The 21,380-nt window shown below is 45.9% G+C and overlaps 2 protein-coding genes across 2 annotated transcripts; both read left to right on the plus strand.

The window, feature by feature from the left end:
* Positions 1 to 7: 7 nt before the first annotated feature.
* LOC124232839 (leukocyte immunoglobulin-like receptor subfamily A member 6) lies at positions 8 to 3,382 on the plus strand (the record flags this gene model as incomplete). Its single annotated transcript, XM_046649752.1, is given in 6 exon segments — positions 8 to 242; positions 401 to 700; positions 920 to 1,050; positions 1,052 to 1,202; positions 1,478 to 1,774; positions 3,274 to 3,382. Coding segments are annotated over 6 exon segments (1,203 nt in total), but the record flags the coding sequence as incomplete, so codon positions are not given.
* On the plus strand, positions 3,369 to 5,576 carry LOC124232840 (leukocyte immunoglobulin-like receptor subfamily B member 4; the record flags this gene model as incomplete). Its single annotated transcript, XM_046649753.1, has 6 exons — positions 3,369 to 3,393; positions 3,710 to 3,785; positions 3,869 to 3,906; positions 4,149 to 4,201; positions 4,991 to 5,155; positions 5,234 to 5,576. Coding segments are annotated over 6 exons (501 nt in total), but the record flags the coding sequence as incomplete, so codon positions are not given.
* Between the last annotated feature and the right edge of the window lie 15,804 nt (positions 5,577 to 21,380).

Raw genomic sequence — 21,380 nt, forward strand, 5'->3', positions numbered from 1 at the left:
CACCAAGGGGAGCTCTGTGACCATCTGGTGTCAGGGGTCTCTGCAGGCTGAAGTCTACCATCTGTATAAAGAGAGGGTCTCTATACCCGTGGAGACAGAGACCCCACAGGACTCCAGCAACAAGACCAGTTTCTCCATCGAATCTATGAGCTCACACACTGCAGGGCTGTATCAGTGTGCGTACAACACCAGCATGAACAGCTCATCAGAGCGCAGTGACCCCCTGCCCCTGGTGGTGACAGGTAAGGGGGAGGAGCCGGGTCCCCTCCCACTGTGGGCACCTCCTCACAGGCAGAAGGGAAGGAGTGTGGGCTCAGGGGACCTCAGCCCTCACAGTCCACACCTGGAGTGTGTGGGCTGACGATCGCCCCTTTAACACTGCTCCCTCCTTCTCCCTCAGGAGTGTACAACGCACCCTCCCTCTCAGCCCACCCAGGCCCTGTGGTGGCTTCAGGAGAGAATGTGTCCCTCTTGTGCAGCTCAGAGTTCACATCTGTCACTTTCCATCTGCTGAAGGAGGGAGGAGCTGACCCTCCCAGACACATGGAATCAAGGACCCATCATAGGAGGGGGCAGGCCCTCTTCCCTGTGGGCCCTGTGAACACCTCCCATGGGGGGACCTACAGATGCTATGGTTCTCACAGCTCCTACCCCTATGTGTGGTCACACCCCAGCAACCCTCTGCATCTCGAAGTCACAGGTGAGTGCCCCCCTGATCCATCACTTTCCTGGAACCCAAAAATGACAGAACTAAGCGCCCAGTGGAGCCCTGGAGGTGGTTGGAGTCGGTGACATGGCCTCCTGGGGCCTGAACCACAGAGCAGGAGGCTGGGGAGAGACTAGTGAGAGCTCTCACTGCAGGCCCAGTAGACAATGTGGGGTGTGCGTCCCCTTCAATGCCACTGTCCCTTCTCTCCAGGTGTGTACAGGGAGCCCTCCCTCTCAGCCCAATCTGGCTCACTGGTGCTCTCTGGAGACAACCTGACCCTCCAGTGTCACTCAGAGGCCGGCTTTGACAGATTTGCTCTTACCAGGGATGAGGCGCTCACACCCCCCCCAGCATCTTCATGGGCAGCACAGCGCCAACTTCCCCCTGGGCCGTGTGGACCACACTCACAGGGGCCAGTACAGATGCTATGGTAGACACAACCTCTCCTATGCATGGTCAGCCCCCAGCGCACCCCTGGACATCCTGGTCGCAGGTGAGGAGCCCCATGTCCTGACTGCCTGCTCAGGATGCTGGGCCTAGTGTCACCCCTGGTGGTGATGGGGTCCAGAGACAGGGTCCTGGAGCAGGGACTGAGATGGGGCCGTGGTCTAGGGAGAGGGAGTGAGAAAGGCAGAGTGAGGCGCCAGGAGATAAAAGACAGAGAGGAGCTGAGAGGGGGTCACAGACAGAGTCCTTGAAGAGAGGTCAGTGGTCAACGGCATGTGGGGAGGGGGCAGCTCTCTACACACTACAACATTCTCTCCCCAGGGATGTATGAGAAACCCTTTCTCTCAGCCCAGCTGGGGAGAGTGTCCTGGGGAGACAATGTGACCCTGCAGTGTGGCTCTGAGATCTGGTTCGATACCTTCCATCTGTCCAAGGAGGGGTCACCTGCTCCTCCCCAGCTCCTTCGTCTGCAGGACACGGCCGCCCCCTTTCAGGCCAACTTCACCATCGGTCCTCTGACCTCAGACCATGAGGGGACCTACAGGTGCTACGGCTCAAACAGCACCTCCCCCCACCTGTTGTCACTGCCCAGTGACCCCCTGGAGCTCCGGGTCTCAGGTGAGGAGCCCCAGTCGTGCCCCTTGTGTCCTCACGGTCAGTTCAGGGTCCTGTTCCCAGGGGACCTCTGGGCTGGGATGGGAGTGAGGGGGTCACAGAAGGCAAGTCAGCCAGAGGGGAACCTCACCTCTCAGAGGGGTGGAAAAAGCCAGAGCAATTCCCAGCCGGCCTCATCCTCATCCTCATCCTCATCCCTGAGGTCCAGAGACATTTGCGGTGAGTGGAGACAGCTGGGGAGGACTCAGGGCTGACAAAAGGAGAAAAGGCCAGAGGCACCGCCTCCTGATCCTCCTCCAGTGTCCAGTCCTAGAAGTCCCTCACCCAGAGACACAAGAGCGCTGACTAGAAGAGGCTGATGCCCAGAGGGACCAGGATCACTCACTCGGGCATGGCCTGTCTCCCAGGGGAGTTGGGCAGAGATGTCAGAGGACACGGGGCTTCAGGAGTTCTGAGGCTGGGCAGACGGCGGATGGGGCGTCATGGCAGAGGGAGGAGATGTTGAGACCCATCTCGGGGGAGGGGCAGCCGGGCTGAAGTGGGGAGAATGGCAGCCACCCCCTCACTTCCCATCCTGATCCCCAGGAGACTCTGAGGATCCACTCTCCCCCGGGGAGTCAGGCACAAGGTGGGGTAAGCGAGGGTCTCTGTGGGGAAGCGGTGCGTGGGAGGGGCTCAGGTCTGGTCTTGGCTCAGTCCCTTCCTGAGATGGTGACCTGAGGAACGCTCGTCTTTCTCAGTGAGACCAGTTTCACTGATTGCATGGTCCAAGAAGGCTGCGTGGACACTGAGTGTGGGGACACGTGTGGTGTCTGAGCTCTCCTCCACACGCTCAGGGGCGCAGCCCGTCCAGGAGGAGCCGTGGAGTTGGGGCAAGGACACCCCCGGGTTCAAACCCCAGGGCTGCTACTGCCCACCTGTGGGACCCTGGACGAGGCACGCTCCTCTCCGAGCCTGAGGGTCCTCTCTGCACAACAGGCCTCCGCCATGCCCCTCAGAGAGAGAGCCCTCAGCCTGGGGCCTGGCCCCGAGAGCTCAGGGAGGACAGCCCTCCCTCCTGCCCTTCCCAGATGCACACGCTCCATGTGCACACAGGCCCCCATTGGGGGTGCCAGCCCTCTGCAGAGTAGGGGACGGACATGGGCTGGGAGATGGGGGTGGGGAAGGGATTGTGTTTGCTGGTCAGGTCTCTGCCTCGTGTTCTGCCTGGAGAGTAAGGGCACAGCATAAAAAATGATAATAGAAAACAAGGGAACCCACCGTTCTGGGTTCCAGTCCCAGCTCCGCCACTTCAGGCTGGGTGACCTGGGCACATGATTTACCTCTCTGTGCCTCAGTCTCCTCATCTGTGAAATGGGTGGGTGGAGGATGGCAGTGTTTTGGTGCATGATTGTTGGGAGTTAGAGGAGGTGAGTGCACAGACCCCAGCACGTGTGTGGCACACAGTAGGTGCTCAGTTAAATAGCGTCATTGGCTCATTCATGACATCACATGTGCCCAAGGTCTCACATGGTATCTGAACGTTCTGATTGGAGTCACGGTGGCCTTCGTCCTGCTCCTCTCCCTCCTCCTCCTCTTCCTCCTTACCTGACACCAGCGTCAGGACAAACGCAGGACACCAGGTGAGTAGGGAACAGGGTGACCCGGCTCACAGGAGGACGTGGGCTTAGGGCACCAGCCAAAGGGGAAAAAAAAGTAGATGGGAAAGTCAACCAGAAAAAGACTTTTCCAGAATCTCAAATCAGAAAATCCAAAAGAAAACACTTAATCCAACACATATGTACACATTGAAGGAATTCTTTCACCTTTTCAGTCTCATGAAATATTGAAACATACACACAAGCAAGGGTTACGGTTTTCTTCTTTTCTCCCGAATCACATGTGGAGGGCGGGTGGTCATCACCTCCCAGGGCTGAGACTCTGTCCATCTTGACCCAGCCCAGACACAGGCTGATCTCCAATTTCCTGCAGGGGCTGCAGACCCACAGCCCAAGCACAGAGGCCTGCAGATCAGGTAATTCCTGCCCTGAAGACCCCAGACTCCCACCCCACCCTCGGCCCCCTCTCTGCCCCTTACACTCCCATCTCCTCCCCCAGCTCCAGTCCAGCTGCTGACACCCAGGAACAGACCCTCTGTGAGAGGAAAAAGGGGCCCCCATGGGGGGTGGGGGCACAGATTTCAGTGGGCCATGGGGGCATCGGCTGGAAGGGTCTGGGGATTTGGGGTGAAAAGGACTGAAATTCCCCTGAGTGACCTCGGGCCCATGTCCTCACCCCTGGATCTCAGTGGCCCATCTGGGAGCAGAGGAGGGGCTGCAGCCCTGAGAGACCTCAGGGAATCCTGACAAGAGACACACCCCCTGTTCTGCCCCAGCAGATGCCGCCGTGAAGGACACACAGCCTGAGGAGGGCGTGGAGCTGGGCCATCAGGTGAGACCCCAGCCCTGTCCAGGCCACCAGGGACCTTCCTGTTGTCAAACTTGACCCAATGGACACTTGGCTGTCCTCACGTCACCCAGCTCTCAGCAGCGTCCCACACTGATCCCTCCTCTCAGGCACCTGGGGCGTCCTGCTGTGACTTCACTCTTCCTGGTTTCTGTGACCTCAGTGCTCCTCCTCTGTGGTCCCCTTTTCTGGTTCCTGTCCACTGTCTGACCTTCTGGTTGTTGGATGCACCCCAGGTCTCAAGAGGATGCACGAATAAGTGAATCACCCACAAGTCCCCTAGGCTCCCCTTCATTCTTTCACCCCACATTGTGAAAAGGGAGTTCCCTGTTTACCTGGCTCCATTCAGGTGCTGTAGGTACAGCAGTGAGCAATACTGTCTCCACATTCCTTGAGCTCACCTCGTGGGTAAGAGACCACATGCAAATATGAGAGTAGCTTCCTAGAGTGTAAAGTGCTGTTAAGGAAAATAAAGTAAGGAAAGGGGGTAGAGTGCAGGGTGGGGGCAGAGGAAACAGCAGGGGCAAAGGTCCTGAGGCAGCAACATGCTTTTTCAGGAGGATGGGCCGTGTGGCTGGATTCAAAAGACCAAGAGATAGCATGTTAGGATAAGAATCAGAACTGTAGGAAGCATCCAGATGTCACAGGCTTAGTATGTACCTGAAGATTCCATCAGGAAAGTGAGCTCACTCTGTAGCAGTGTGGACAATTGACTGGAGGAGGTCAGCAGTGGGATCAAGGAGACACTGTTTCTGTCCCTCTGTCTCCCTCCAGCAGAGCCTCCATGATGAAGACCCCCAAGGAGCGACATACGCCCAGGTGAACCACTCAAGAGCAAGACTCAGGCAGGGAGTGGCCACCTCTCCTGCCCCACTGTCAGAGGAACTGTTGAACTCTAAGCACAGACAAGCAGAAGAGGACAGACAGATGCACAGACAGGTGGGTCCCATGCTCTCCCAGACCCCAGGCTGCCCCCACCCCAACCACATACCTATCCCTCACTTTCCCCTGTTCTAGGCTGCTGCATCTGAAGACCCCCAGGACGTGACCTATGCCCAGCTGAACCACTTGATCCTCAGACGGGAGATGACACCCCCTTCCTCCCAGTCAGAGGAGCCCCCAGCAGAGCCCAGCGTGTACGCTGCTCTGGCCATCCATTAGCCCAGGAAGGACCCGGACCCCATCCTCCAGCGAGGGAGACTGCAGGGACCCCAGAAGGCACAGAAGCTGCCCCCACTAGACGCTCAGCTAATAACCCCCAGCCAGCCTGGAATCCTAATGTGGACCACCAGGAGCTTCTGGGACTCATTGGGAGTCACCTGGTTCTGCAGTCTGATAACTGATATCCCCACATTTTGGAAATAAAGCCACAGACTTCTCAGTAATGCATGAGTGAAATGAGAAATCCAAAACCGAAGGGAGAGAATGTTTTAAGCTGAATAATAACGTAAACATTACACATCAAACCTACAAAACGGGGAAATTAAGAACCATGAATGAATGAATGAATATCTTAGAAAAGCCTAAAAAAATCAGTTACCTGAACTATCACACCAAGAATTTAGAAAAAGAATAGAGAATTATTCCAAATGAAGGTGGAGGGAGGGAAATAATATGACAAGATTAGCTACTAACGAGGACAAATAAAAAACTGAGAAAAGTCAATAAAGACTTTTCGCTCTTGAGAACATTATTCACTCTTGCAGATCCCAGCCACAACGCCCAAGGGAAAACGAGAGGAGGCACATTACATCATCAGGACAGCATCACAGACCCTACAGACTTTCAGTAGATGACAGAGCATTAGGAACAACTTTATGCCAATATACTAGAAAATCTAGATGAAATGGACAAAATCCTCAAAAATACAATTCACCAAAATGGTGGAAATAAACATAAACAGGAAATCTGAATTGTCATATATATCAAATATGTTGAAGGTATAACTAAAAATTTTCCCACAAAGTGAACTCTGACTCTGGAAAGATTCACTGATGAGTGCTTCCAAATAATGATGAAATACACACATGAACGCCTGGACACACACACGGACACACACACATATATACACATACCAAATAGTGATGAAATACACACATGGACGCCCAGACACACACACGGACACACACACATACATACACATACCAAATTTAAATCAGTTTCTCCCAAAAATAGAGAAGGAGGCAATATTCCTCCCAACACATTTTATCAGGCCAGAAAAAAATTGATACCAATACCTCTCAAGGAAACTACATAATGGGAAAATCACAGGAAGCTCTCTCACAGGATCTTAGCTGTAGATTCCTACACAAAATATTCCCAAATAAGAGTCATCAGTATATAAAGTCGATAATATAGCATGACCATGCTGGTACGTCCTTTTCAGAAATGCATGATTGGTTTCATATTCAAAAATCAGTCAATACATTTCAAACATAAAAGAAGAAATACAAAAAACTGATCATAGCAACAGATTCAAAGCTCCTGATAAAATACATCACCAATTCAAAATGAAAAAAACCTCAAAAAAAGGGAATTTCCTATCATTCATCAAAGCATCTTTAAAAATCCACAACAGAAATAATTTTCAAAAGTAAAAACTTGAAATCTTTCCACCTGTGACTGAGAATAAACAAGAATGTTCACTACGACCTCTTCTATTCAGCAGGGCAGTGGAAGAACCAACCAATTAAATAAAGCCAAAAAGAAGTGAGAAGAGTGAATGGATCGGGGCTGGCCCCGTGGCCGAGTGGTTAAGTTCGTGCGCTCCGCTTTGGTGGCCCAGGGTTTCACCGGTTCGGATCCTGGGTGTAGACAGGGCACCGCTCATCAGGCCATAATGACACAGCATCCCACACAGCACAACCAGAGGCACTCACAACTAGAATATACAACTGTGTACTCGGGGGCTTTGGGGAGATGAAAAAGAAGAAAAGAAAAAAGATTGGAAACAGATGTTAGCTCAGGTGCCAATCTTTAAAAAAAAAAACAGGTGAATGGATGGAAAAAACTGTGTTACTCACAGATTACAAAACTGTGTGCATGGAAAACCCCAAATAATAGAAACATCTGATATTCTAACTTGAAAAGGATTGATCCAATGTCACTATATGTCATCAATATCTAAAAATCAGTTGCATTGCAGACTCCCAGTTTTGGACCAAGAGGAAGTAGAGCTATGTCTCCCTAACCCCCAGGAGGCACAGTAGAACTCCTGGACCTTGTACACACAACATCAGCAGAACACGCCAGACAGTGCAGAGAAGGCAGCACATGGGCTAAGACTGTCAGGACCCCAGGAGTGACACAGTGGGTGTCCAAGGAGCCACGTGGGGGACCTGGACAGTACCCTCCTCCTGGCAGTAATGAGTCACTACCCCAGCCAGGTGTCAGAAAAGGCCTCCTATGACCAGATTTAAATAAGATCCAGACTGTCGCAATATAATATCCAAAATGTCCAGTTCAAAACAAGAACCGGGAAATCTCATCTTGCATGAGGAAAGACTATTGTCAACAGATGCTAGCACTGGGATGACAGACGTTGCAATTATCTGATAAGGATTGTAAAGCAGCCATAATAAAAATGCTTTCGTGAGCAATTGCACACGTTTAAAATGAATTTTTAAAAAGAGTGCCTCAGCAAAGAAAAAGAAGATACAAAGAAGAAGTTAACGGAAATTTTAGATATGAAAAACACAATAATCAAAATAAAAGGCTCCATGGATGGGATCAACAGCAGAATGGAGGGGACAGAGGAAACAATGAGCATGAAGACCAGACAATAGAAAGTACTCAATCTGAACAACAGGAAAAATAAACTGGAAAAGAACATGAACAGAGCCTCAGGACCTATGGGACTATGACAAAAGATCTCACATCCGTGTCATCTGGGTCCTAGAAGCAGAAGAGAAAGAGGACGAGACTGCAAAACTATTCAAGAAATCATGGCTGGAATTTCCCCAAACTTGGCAAAAGTCATAAACCTACGTATTCATGACACTTAGTGAACCACAAACAGGATAAGTCCAGAGAAAGCCATGCCAAGATGCATCATAATCCAACTAAGGAAAACAAAAGACTAGTGTCTTCTTTTTTTTTTTTTTTTTTTTTTTGGTGAGGAAGATTGTCCCTGAGCTAACATCTGTGCCAATGTTCCTCTGTTTTGTATGTGGGATGCTGCCACAGTGTGGCTTGATGAGCTGTGTAAAGGTCCATGCCCGGGCTCCAAACCCACGAACCCCAGGCCTCAGAAGTGGAGCACACAAACTTAACCACTACACCACCAGGCCGGCCCCAAAAGACAAGTTTCTGGAATGCAGTGAGACAGAAATGCCACCTGACCACAGAGGGAAACCCATTCAGATGACAACGGTCTTCCCATCGGAAACCATGGAAGCAGGAAGCAAATGGAACAACATTTTTCAGCTGCTGAAGGAAAAGAACTGTTGACCCTGATCCTGCAGATGGTGAAGTTATCCTCCAGGAATGAAGGGGAAACAAAAACATTCTCAGGTGAGGGAGCTAAGAGGATTGATCACAAGCAGGCCTCCCCTAAATGGATGGGAAAGGAAGTTCTTGACCCAGAAAGGAACTGATAAAGGGAGGAATCTTGGAACATGAGGAAGGAAGAAAGAAGAATGAGAAGAAAACACGTGGACACCGGGACAGCGCAGAGGACAGAGAGTCGAAACTGTCCAGTTGCTTTTCCTCCATGAGCACTCACCTCACGTTATTTTCAAATCTTGAGGCAGCAAACACAAACATACACGCACTGATGCAATGATGTTTGCATCCTTTGTTAATCGACTAACGTTTTAGGAAACAAGGGTAAGTTGAAGTTGTATTTAATTCCCCGAGCTCACACAGAGAAGGGAGATGTTGGAATTCCGCGCAGCACAGGGACCTGTGGATCACTTGGAGCAATAAAACCTTGAAAGGAAAAGCTGAACCACAAAGTCATTTAATCAACTCCCAAAACAGAGTAACAGAGGTTACCTGCTGTTTAAAGAAAGAAAGCAGAATCTGTGTACTCAGGAGTATAACATTCATCTTGCTTGGCATATTCATTAAAAACAACCCTGCACTCAGGTGGACAAACAGAGGTTACTGCCACCCTCGAAGACTTAATGGAGGCAGCGGGGGTCCCATCATACCCCTGCTTGACGCACCAGCCCGGCCCCTGAAAAACTAGACGGATCACGGGCAGTGGACGGTGGAGGGCCACGGTCCTCACCCATACTGACTCCTGTCACAGCTGCTCTGCAGGATGGATGCATTTACTAGGACAGAATTCTGCAGCCTCTGGTCACTTCTATGCAGCTGTGATCTGGTAACTAAGCAGCAGCTCTTCTTCACCTGGGATGGACTGCACTACACGTTCACAGTGTCCAGGGATACACTAACGCTCCCTCTTTCACAGCCTCATCCAAAGGGACCCTCGGCATCTTGACATTGGAATGAACATCACATTTGTTCACAATATTGGTGACATCGTGTTACTTTGACCTGATGACTAGAGGGAGGCAAGTACTCTGGTTGCCCTGGTATGTACTCTAGATGGTGGGAGATTTAAAAGAATAAAAAAGGAAAAGGAAATTCAAAAATTAAGCCTTACCCTGATAAGGACAGCACGAAAAAGGAGAACTACAGCCCAATATCACTGATGAACATCGATGTAAAAATTCTCAACAAAATTTTGGCAACCCGAATTCAGCAATACATCAAAAGGATTATACATCACGATCAAGTGGGATTCATACCAGGGACACAGGGATGGTTCAACATCTGCAAATCAATCAAAGTGATACACCACATCAACAAATTGAGGAATAAAATCCACACGATCATCTCAATAGATGCAGAGAAAGCATTTGACAAGATCCAACAGCCATTTATGATAAAAACTCTTAACAAAATAGGGATAGAAGTAAATCACCTCAACATAATAAAGGCCATATATGACAAACCCACAGCCAACATCATACTCAATGAGCAAAAACTGAGCGCCATCCTCCTGAGAACAGGAACAAGACAAGGATGCCCTCTATCATCACTCTTATTCAACATAGTACTGGAGGTTTTGGCCAGAGCAATTAGGCAAGAGAAAGGAATCAAAGGAATCCAAACAAGAAGGGAAGTGAAACTCTCGCTGTTTTCCGATGACATGATCTTGTATATAGAAAACCCCAAAGAATCCACTGGAAAACTACTAGAAATAATCAACAACTACAGCAAAGTTGCAGGGTATAAAATCAACTTACAAAAATCAGTAGCATTTCTATACTCTAATAATGAACTAACAAAGAGAACTGCAGAACACAATCCCATTCACAATCGCAATAAAAAGAATAAAATAGCTTGGGGTAAATTTAACTAAGGAAGTGAAAGACCTATACAACAAAAACTACAACACTTTCCTGAAAGAAATTGATGACGACATAAAGAGATGGAGAGACATTTCATGCACATGGATTGGAAGAAAAAACATAGTTAAAATGTCCATACTACCTAAAGCAATCTACAGATTCAACGCTATCCCAATCAGAATCCCAATAACATTCTTTACAGAAATAGAGCAAAGAATCCTAAAATTCATATGGGGCAACAAAAGACCCCAAGTCGCTAAAGCAATCCTGAGAAAAAAGAACAAAGCCGGAGGCATCACAATCCCTGACTTCAAAACATACTACAGAGCTATAGTAATCAAAACAGCATGGTACTGGCACCAAAACAGGTGCACAGATCAACAGAGCAGAATTGAAAGCCCAGAAATAAAACCACACATCTATGGACAGCGAATCTTCGACAAAGGAGCTGAGGACGTACAATGGAGAAAAGAAAGTCTTTTCAACATATGGTGCTGGGAAAACTGGACAGTCACATGTAAAAGAATGAAAATTGACCATTCTTTTTCACCATTCACAAAAATAAACTCAAAATGGATCAAAGACCTAAAGGTAAGACCTGAAACCATAAGGCTTCTAGAAGAAAATGTAGGCAGTACATTCTTTGACATCAGTATCAAAAGGATCTTTTTGGACACCATGTCTTCTCAGCCAAGGGAAACAACAGAAAGAATAAACAAATGGTACTTCATCAGACTAAAGAGCTTCTTCAAAGCAAGGGAAAACAGGATTGAAACAAAAAACAACCCACTAATTGGGAAAAAATATTTGCAAGTCATATATCTGACAAAGGGTTAATCTCCGTAATACATAAAGAACTCACACAACTCAACAACAAAAAATCAAACAACCCGATCAAAAAATGGGCAAGGGACATGAACAGACATTTCTGCATAGAAGATATATGGATGGTCAATAGGCACATGAAAAGATGTTCGTCATCACTAATCATCAGGGACATGAAAATCAAAGCTACACTAAGATATCACCTTACACCTGTTAAAATGGCTATAATCACTAAGACTAAAAGTAACAAATGTTGAAGAGGTTGTGGAGAAAAAGGAACCCTCATACACTGCTGGTGGGAATGCAAACCGGTGCAGCCACTATGGAAAGCAGTATGGAGAGTTCTCAAAAAAGTAAAAATAGAAATACCACATGACCCAGCCATCCCACTACTGGGTATCTATCCAAAGAACTTGAAATCAGCAATTCCAAAAGTCCCATGCACGCCTATGTTCATTGCAGCATTATTTACAATAGCCAAGATGTGGAAGCAACCTAAGTGCCCATCAACTGACAACGGGATAAAGAAGATATGATATATATATACAATGGACTACTACTCTGCCATAAAAAAGGATAAAATCGTCCCATTCACAACAACATGGATGGACCTTGAGGGAATTGTGTTAAGTGAAATAAGCCAGATAGAAAAAGACCATCGCTGTATGACTCCACTCACATGTGGAAGTTAAACATGTAGACAAAGAGAACAGATTAGTGGCTACCAGGGGAAAGGGGTGGTGGGAACAAAGGGTGAAGTCGTGCACCTACAACACGACTGACAAACAAGAATGTACAAGTGAAATTTCACAAGGTTGTAAACTACTATAATCTCAATAAAAAGTTAGAAAAAAGATTCAGGCTTGCCAAAGCAGTGAACTTTATAGATGTGCTGCTCTCTGAGTCCCGCCATGATATACCCTGTATCACACCTTGCAACACTTCACACTAAGAAAGAGACACAATTCTGGGTACGAGGCTTTGGATGGTGGAAGCAGCATATACCATACTTGAGAAAACATATTTCTCCCTTATCAGGTGAGTGACAAGGCTATGGGTTTGAGTGGAGCCCAGAGGAAGACAGGGGTCTGCAGTACCAGGACCCTAGTGCCACAGCCAAGTGACCTGCCAGGTCCCCTGGTGCTGTATGAACCCCTGTACCGTGAGGCTATGGGAATTCCCTGCCCAGCCCACTGGCAGAGTTCAAGTTCAGCGCCCTTGGGTTCATGCCATCACATCACCTGCAGCAGAGAGTAGACGCCACTTAAAAGGCTGCTCCTGACGTGCTACTAGTTCCCAATAGAAACTGAATGACTGACAAGGAGACATCAAGTGTCCATGCAAGTGGAACCATCCATGACGAGCTGACAATTGTCATTCCCACCAAGCCATAAGGTTGCAATCCATTGTTGGGTGAGAGTGGAAACCTGGAGCCATGGAAAGGTCCAGAAGACAAAGGTGAGTCGTACAAAGATGTGGTTAGATGCAGATGATGCCCACATCCGTACGCATCACAATGGCGCCTCTCCTGAGCCATCATGTACAGCTCTGTGGTCTGGGTCATGCCTGGTGGTGGGATGTTTTGGAGTAGTGTTGCGCTACAGCCCCACTCAGGGGACTCTGATGAGAGGAAATGCCTTCAGTGGGCAGATATTCGTGCAATGAAAGGGATAATGCACATTTTGTGGAAAGAGAACCGGCTAAATGTAAAGGTGTACACGGACTCCAGGATAGTAGCAAATATCTTGCCTATACGGTCAGGGGACTGGAAGGAGCATAACTGAATGGAGGAGACAAGGATATCCAGGAAGGAGCCATGTGTATGGACAGATGTACAGGACTGGGCTCAAAGCACTGGATCTTTGAATCAGATATCGATGTCCCCAGAGAGCCCCACTGTAGACAAGGTTCTTAACAACCAAGAGGACAGGTTGGCTCTTTCAGCACATACTAGCCAGCCTCTGCTCTTCATCATCCCAGTGTTTTACAGAGCGGCCTATGAAGGACAGCCACTGCGGGAGAGATGGAGGCTCTTGATGAGCCTGGTGTCATGGACTGCCTTTCACTGAGAGTGATGCAACTACAGACAGTGATGGATGGCCATCGTTTCAGCAGCGGAGACCAACACAGAGAGTCCTTAACATGGTATCATTCCTTATGGAAGCATCAGACATGTGGCTGCAAGTTGATTTCAGCCCTGATGGAATGGACACTGATTGAGCCTAACTAGCACGTATGTGTGTGTGAACACTGAGGCATAAAATGTGCCCCCTTTAAGCGTGTAGTTTGATCACCTTTGACAAATGTAGAAATTCACGTAACAGCTACCACCACAATCAGTATACAAAACAAACTCCTAAAATTCCATGGTGACCTTTTCAGTCAACCTATGCCCCCCAACCCCAGACTGAGGCAAACAGCAATCAGCTTCCTTCACTAGGTGTTAGTCTTGCCAGATCTGGACTTTCACAGAAATGAAATCATAAGGCATGTGCTTTCTGTATCTGCCCTCTTTTGTGCAGTAATTTTTTAAAAATTTGTTCATATTATTGATATCTCACTTTAGTTCGTTTCATTGCAGTAATAATTATTGATATTGAACATTATATCGTGTTTACTGGTCATTTAAATCTCTTCTTTTGAGAAATGTCTGTTCAAACTGTTTTGCTGACGTGGGAAGGTTTTATTATTATTTGTAAAAACTTTACTTATTCTACATACAAATCTTGTATCAGATACACACACAATATATATATTTTTTCCCTCAGTCTGGCTTGTTTCTTCCATTACCTAACACTGTCCTTTGAAGAGCAAAAGTTATTAATTTTTTAAACTCCAATTAACCTTTTTGTTGTTGTTGCTGTTTTTGATTTTGTATCTTTCTGAGGAATCTGTATCTAATCTAAGTTTGTAAAGATTTTCATGAATGTCTTCCATTAGCTTACAGTTTTGACTTTTGCAACTAGATCTATGATTCATTTCATGTGAATTATTGTTTCTGGTGTGAGGTAACAGTCAAGGTTCATTTATTCCAAATAGACATCCAGTTGCACCAGCACCATTTGTGGAGAAGATGATGTTTTCCTCAAGGAAGAACTTCTGTCTTTGTTGAAAGTCAATGGATCGTCTACGTGTGGGTCTAATCTAGGATCTCCATTCTGTTTATTTTTTCTACCTCCTGTCCTTGCGCAAATACCACACTGGCTGTTACATTTGTTCCTTCCACAGAAAGTCTTGGTGTAAGAACATGTCCAATTTTATTCCTTTTCAAAACTGTTGTGCTATCACTGCTCTTTTGTATTTCCACATACATTTCCACAGCCTGTCAATTGCTAAAAAAGCTAGGTGGGATTTTCATTGAGGTGGTTTGAATACACGCCAGTTTAGAGAGAGCTGATATCTTAACAATATTGATCCTTTCATCAATAAATATGGGATACTGCTTCTTTTTTTAGTTCTTTAATTTCTCTTAGCTAAGAATGATAGTTTTCAGTCTTCAGATCTCACACCTCTATACTTACATTTCTCCCTACATGTTATGGTCTGGGGAGCTATTGTAAATAGTCTTGTATTGTAATTCTGCTTTCCAATTGTCCCTTGTTAATTTACAGAATAAAATTCAACTGATTTTTGAATATTGATCTTATATCTTGAGAACTTGCTCATTCGCCTCTTAGTTGTAGAAGCTCTTTGTAGATTCCTTGGGATTTCCTCCACCTGATTATACGGATTGGGAATAAAGACAGTCATATCCCTTCCGTTATGCCTTCTATTCCCTTTCACTTGTCTTACTGCACCGGCCACTTCTGAATAGAAGCGGTGAAAACATCATTGCCTTTTTCCCAATCACAAGGGAAAAACATTCAGTATAATTTTAGCTAAGCATAGGTCATAGATGCTCTTTATCTGATTAAGGAAATTCCCTTCTATTCCTGTATTGCTGAGCGTTTTATTTATTTGATCCAATCTTTGTGTGCATGTAAGTATGTAAGGATGTGGTTTTTCTTTGTCAGTCTCTTAATGTGGTGGATTGCGTTTATTGAATTTCAGATGCTGAACCAGCCTGGCATCTGAGCATGAATCCCACTTGGTTCTGATGATTGTTCTTTTCCTATATTACTGGGTTTTATTTACCAATACTTTGGTGGGGATTTTGACATCTATGTTCTTGAGGGACATTGGTCTGCACCTTTCTTTCCTTGTACCGTCTTTGTCTGATTAGTGTTTGGAGTAATCCTTGCCTCATAAAATTGTTGCAAAGTGTTTCTCTCTCTTCTGTTTTCTGGAAGAGAATGTGAAGAATCGTATTAATTCTTCCCCAAATGTTTGGTGGTATGTGCCAGTGAGACCGCTGAGGCCAGGAATTTGCTTTTCTGGAAAGTGTTTTAACTACAAATTCAATTTAATGTTTTTCAAGAATATCAGATGATTTCCACTTCAGTGAGTTTTGGTAGTTTGTGTCTTTCAAGAGTTGGGCCATTCCATTTAAGTTGTCCAATTTATGGGCACAGTGTTTTTTGTAGTAGTATTCTCTTACTATCCTATTAATTATTAATTGATTAAAAATAATCCTATTTATAGTGACATTCCATCATTCATGCTAGATGTCGGCAAGTTGTGTCTTGTCTATTTTTTCCTACCATTAGCCTTTCTAGTGGTTTGTCAATTTTATTGGTCTCTTTAAAGAATCAGCTTTGGGTTTCATTGATTTCTGTTCCTGTGTTTTGTTTCCAGACTCATTGATTTCTGCCCTCTGTTATTATTGTACTGTGCTTACTTTGGGATGAGTTTGCTCCTCTTCTCCTTGTCTCTTAAATGGAAGCTTAGGTTAGTGATTGGAAACCACTCTTTATTTAAAATGAGTACTTTCTGCTCTTCTCTTCCTTCTAAACTCTGCTTTGGCAGCACCCCACAATGTTTAGTAAGCTGTATTTTCATTTTTGTTCAGTTCAAACTATTTTCTGATTTTCCTTGAGTCCTTTTTGCCCCATGGATTATTTAGAACTGTCTTGTTTAATTTCCAAATAGTTGAAGATTTTCCATATACCTTTCCAGTAATAGGTTTTTACTTAAATTCCATTAGGATCAGAAAAGAAGTGATGGATGATCACTTCTTTTAATTCTTTTAAATTTGTTAAGCTTCATTTTAAAACCAAGGATATGGACTATCGTGGGCAATATTCCATGTGCGCTTGAAAAGAATGTGCACTTTGCTGTTGGTGGAGTTTTCTCCGTGTGTCAATTAGATCAAGTGTTGATAGCGTTGTTCAGGTTTTCTGTGTCCTTGTTGATTTGCCATCCATTTGCTCAAACAATTACCAAGAGAGGAGTGTAAAATCCCAGACTACAGTTGTTGAATTATCTATTTGCCCTTTCATTTCTGACAGTTTTTCCCTCATGCATTTTGAAGCTCTGTGGTTTTGTGCATACACACTTAGGATTACTATGTCTTCTTGGTGAGTTGAACTTTTTATCTTTATGTAATATCTTTCTTTATCCTTGATAATTTTCTTGTTCAAAAGTCTACTTTACCTGACATCTTTTATTGTTCTGTCTCATATGGCAGCCACTGTGGCAGATAGAATAATGCTGCTTTCTCCCAAATTTCAATGATATCCACACCCTGATCCCTGAAACCTGTGACTATGTTACCTTATGGGGTAAAAGGGGGTTTGAAAATGTGACTAAAATAAGTATCTTGAGATAGGGAAATTTTCCTAGGTTATATGGGAGAGCCCGAGGTATTCACAAAGCTTCTTGTAAGAGGGAGACAAAAGGGCCAGAGTCAGTGGTCGGAAATGTGATGGGGGAACCAAGAGGCTGCAGTGATGGAAGGAAGGGGTCAGGAGCCAAGCACAGCAGGCAGTCCCTGGAAGATGGAAAAGGCCACGAACCATTTCTCATGGCAGAGCCGCCAAAAGCAACCACCCCTGCTGACACCTCAACTTTACCCAGTGACTGATTTTTTACTTCTGACCTCTATCACAGTAAGATGATAAATTTGTATTGTTTAAATCCACTAAATTTGTGATTTGTTACAGCAACAATGGGAAACCTAGACAGCCACTTAAGCTTTCTTTTAATTAAGGTTTGCATAATATATTCATCCTCTTATTTTTAATAAATTTACATTATTGTATTAAGTGAACCTCTGATAGACTGCATGCAGGTGGGTCTTACTTGTTGTTGTTAATCTAATCCTAATCTCTGCCATTTAATTGTGCTTGCACCATTTACATTTAATGTATTATTGAAAGTTCTTTTAAGGTTTATCACTGTATTGTTTGTTTTCTGCTTGTCCCTATATTGTTTGCTCTTCAGTGTCCCTTCCTTGTCTTCTTTTGGCTTTTTGGAGTACTTTTTAGTATTTCATTTTAATTTATCTGCTGATGTCCTAACTGTAACTCTTTGCATGTTGTTTCTTAAGTGACTGTTGTAGGCATTATAATATACACACATAACTTCACAGACCCCACAAAGAGTTAACATTTTATCTTTTCAAGAGAAATGGAGAAGCCTTATCCCCGTATAGGTCCTTTCACCCTCACCCCTTCGCGCTGGAGCTGTTCTGTGTGTTACATCTACAGACATAAAAACCCCATCAGACAATGTTAACAGTTTCGAATTGGACGAAACCAAACATATTTTAAAGAACTTAGAGGAGAAATATATGCTATTACATTTATCTAGATATTTACTATTTTTCACTCTTCATTTATTCTTGAAAGTCCAAGTTTCCCTCTAGAATTATTTCCTTTCTGCCTGAAGAATTTACCTTATTTCTTTTAGAGCAGGTCTCCTTGTGACAAATTCTCTCGGTTTCCTTTCTCTCAGAATGACTTCATTTTGCTTTCATTCCTCAGGACACATCCAGAAGAATTCCAGGTGGCTCTTCTTGTCTCTCAGAACTTTCACATCTTCCGACCTGGACGGTTTCTAATGTGAAATCTGTAATCATTCAGATCATTTTTCCTCTGTGTTTCATGGCAATTTTCTCTGGAAATTTGTTTTTTTTGGGTTTCACTAATTTGATTATGATTATGATGTGTGTGGGCAGAGTTTTTAAAGCTCATCCTATTTTGCGTTTGCTGAGCATCTTGGACGTATAAATTTACGACTTTCAATAAATCTATGAAATGGTCAGCTTTTATTTTTTCAAATATGTTTTTCTTCATTAATATCAATCTCCTTTTGCTGCAGGATCAATGATATAATTTATCTCACAGATCCCTGAGTCTGTGTTCATTTTTTTTAAACTTTTTTGCCTCCAACCCGTGCTCTCGCTCAGTGCCTGGAGAAAGAATCCACAGTATGAGATGAAGAGCTCTGCTCAGGGGAGGAAGGGGCAATAAGAAGGCAGAAATGACTCAGAGATTTTGAAGGAAAGTGATGAAGAAAAAGATGGTGCCGACTTATAGAAACAAGGAAGTCAGTGAAGGGAAGTGTTTTGAGGGGAAGAAAACCCTCATTCCCAGGTTGGGAGGGAGGGCTGTGATTTCTTCTAAGAAATGGTGATCAGCCCTCTAAGCATCTCCCCAAGCCTCCTTCTCCCCTAGGGTCATCCTCCCTGTGAGGGCCCCATGGGCTCCTCCAGGCACCAAGGCAGAGAGAGGATCAGCCCTCAGTTCTTCAGTCCCTTGCACTTCACATTCAATCGTCACATCCACACCACCACGCCCCTTGAGTCCTTATTAACAATATCACAATCCATCACAAGAGTCAGGAGGTCTCATCTGTGTCATCACATCAGCCTCCTTCCTGGTCTTCCAATCCAAGCCCGCACTCCTTTCTCCAGTTCATTCCTCTCGCTGCCTCCAAAACATTCTTCTAAGAATCCCGTCTGGTCTGATCCTGCCCTGCTCAAAACTCTTCCTACAGTTTCCATCTTCAAAAAAATACAAGTTGCACCATCTGATGTTCAGGGCTGTGAATGATCAGGCCTGAGCTAAACTCACCAGCCCCAGCAAACACAACTCTCCTCCTCAACCAAATTCATCACAGTTAACCACACACACCTCCAAACACACACACACCAACTGAGCTACTTAACAATTCTGTGCCTTCCTCGGGCTGCTCCCACAGCAAGTCTGCACCTAGCTGACTCCTTTCCAACCTGAGGGACCAAGAAGCCATCCTGTCTCATTCCACTCAACTGGAAATGTATTTTGTGTTATAGGTTTGTGCAAGGGTTATATGAGAAAACCACATAAACGACTTCAAATACTGATCAACACACCATCCAGGGGCCAGATTACTGTTGGAGTTTTATTATCAATAGAGCTAATTATCAATAGAGTTTTCCTGCTTTACATTTCTACATGGTGGTAGTCTTTTTAAAACAGAAATATGGGGGCTGGCCCCATGGCCAAGAGTTAAAGTTCCACACACTCCACTTAGGTGGCCTGGGTTCGCAGGTTCAGATCCCAGGTGTAGACCTACCCAACTCATCAGCCATGCTGTGGCGGCATCCCACATACAAAGTAGAGGAATATTGGCACAGATGTTAGCTCAGGGCAAATTTCCTCACAAAAAAAAACAAAAAAAAATCCCAGACATATGTTCACCCTGTCTGTTGCTTTAAATCTTCCCATTGCCTTAAAAGTAAAATCCAAACTACTTGCATGGTGCTCAAGATCCTGTGGGACAAGGCCCAGCCTTCTCCTCACTGCTCTCAATTCTGAGAACAGCTCAGATCTTTGTAGGCGAGGAAGCCCCCACCACTACCTCTGGGCTAACCCCTGCTCACGCCTTGGGTCACTGCTTCCCCCAAAAGATCTCTCACAACCAAGGCCCACGGTTCAGGAAGTCTGTTATTGAATCTCATTGCCCCCTGTTTTTTTTCCTTCTTCTTCCAACTTGTATTGAAACAAGACTATAAGTGAATTGTTTGCCACCTAAATATTTCTAATGTCTGTCTTCAGTCATCCGAACCCTTGAGTCCAAGGAAAGAATCTGTCAGCTTCACCAATGACCCTCCAGCTCTTGGCACCGTGACCGGACATGGTAACTGGTCAGTAAATATTGACTGATTGCCTGGCTGATGAAAGAAAGGAAGAAAATTTGCATTTACAGAAGCTCAGCAAAGGGAAGTTCTTTGCCACAAGCCACAAAGCCCCTATAAGAGGGAGAGTCAGCGTTGGCACTGAAATGGGCTGGCTCCCAGGCCCTGTCCTGCATCGTCCTCTACCCTCATGTTCTAGGACAAGCGTCTCTCTGGATTCATTTGGCATAAGCCATAGAAGCAGAGTGTGTCTGTGTGCAGGGACTCAGATCTGGTCTGGAAGGTGCCCTGGGCCTGAGGTCTCTGCAGTCCCATCCTTCAGGGAGAGCAGAGCACGGCCCTGGGAGGGGCTGTTCCCCTTCCTGTGAGAAACTGCTTATGAGGAAACCATGACGTGGCACACAGAGACTGGATCTTGTCACATCCCGGTCGTCTGTCTGTCCTGCAGGGTTCTGTGGACTTTATAAGTCGTCTGCACCACTGGGGACCATGGGAGGCAGCATCAGGAACGCAACCCTCTCTGCCCTCCTCTGCCTCGGTGAGCTTTGGGGAAAAGAGGAGGGATAGTGTCTGCTCCCCTCCCAGGTCTTGGTCCCTGAGACCCAGGACTCAGGAGGCTCAGTGGGGGCAGGACTTCTTGGGGGAGGACAGACGTGCTCAGTCCTAGGTCTGACCCCAGTGCTCAGGGTCCCAGACCAGGCCTGGAGCTTCTGTGTGCGGGTTGGGGGATGTGCCCTCACAGGGGACTCTCTTCCAGCGCTGTGTCGGGGCCTGTGGAACCAGGTGCAGGCAGGTGAGTCCTCCCCACACCTCCTGCTTCAGCCCAGTGAACGCCCTGGGCAGGTGGAAGGAGCACAGAGGGTCTGGGCTGAGGTGACCAGTCTGGGAGGGGCCTTGAGTGACAGCTGGGCAAGCTGAGGGGAGAAGGTCTCCCCTGACACTTCACGTCTGATTCCTTTCCAGGACCCCCCCC

Source organism: Equus quagga, unplaced genomic scaffold (genome assembly GCF_021613505.1).
Source record: "Equus quagga isolate Etosha38 unplaced genomic scaffold, UCLA_HA_Equagga_1.0 130506_RagTag, whole genome shotgun sequence".
Taxonomy (NCBI): domain Eukaryota; kingdom Metazoa; phylum Chordata; class Mammalia; order Perissodactyla; family Equidae; genus Equus; species Equus quagga.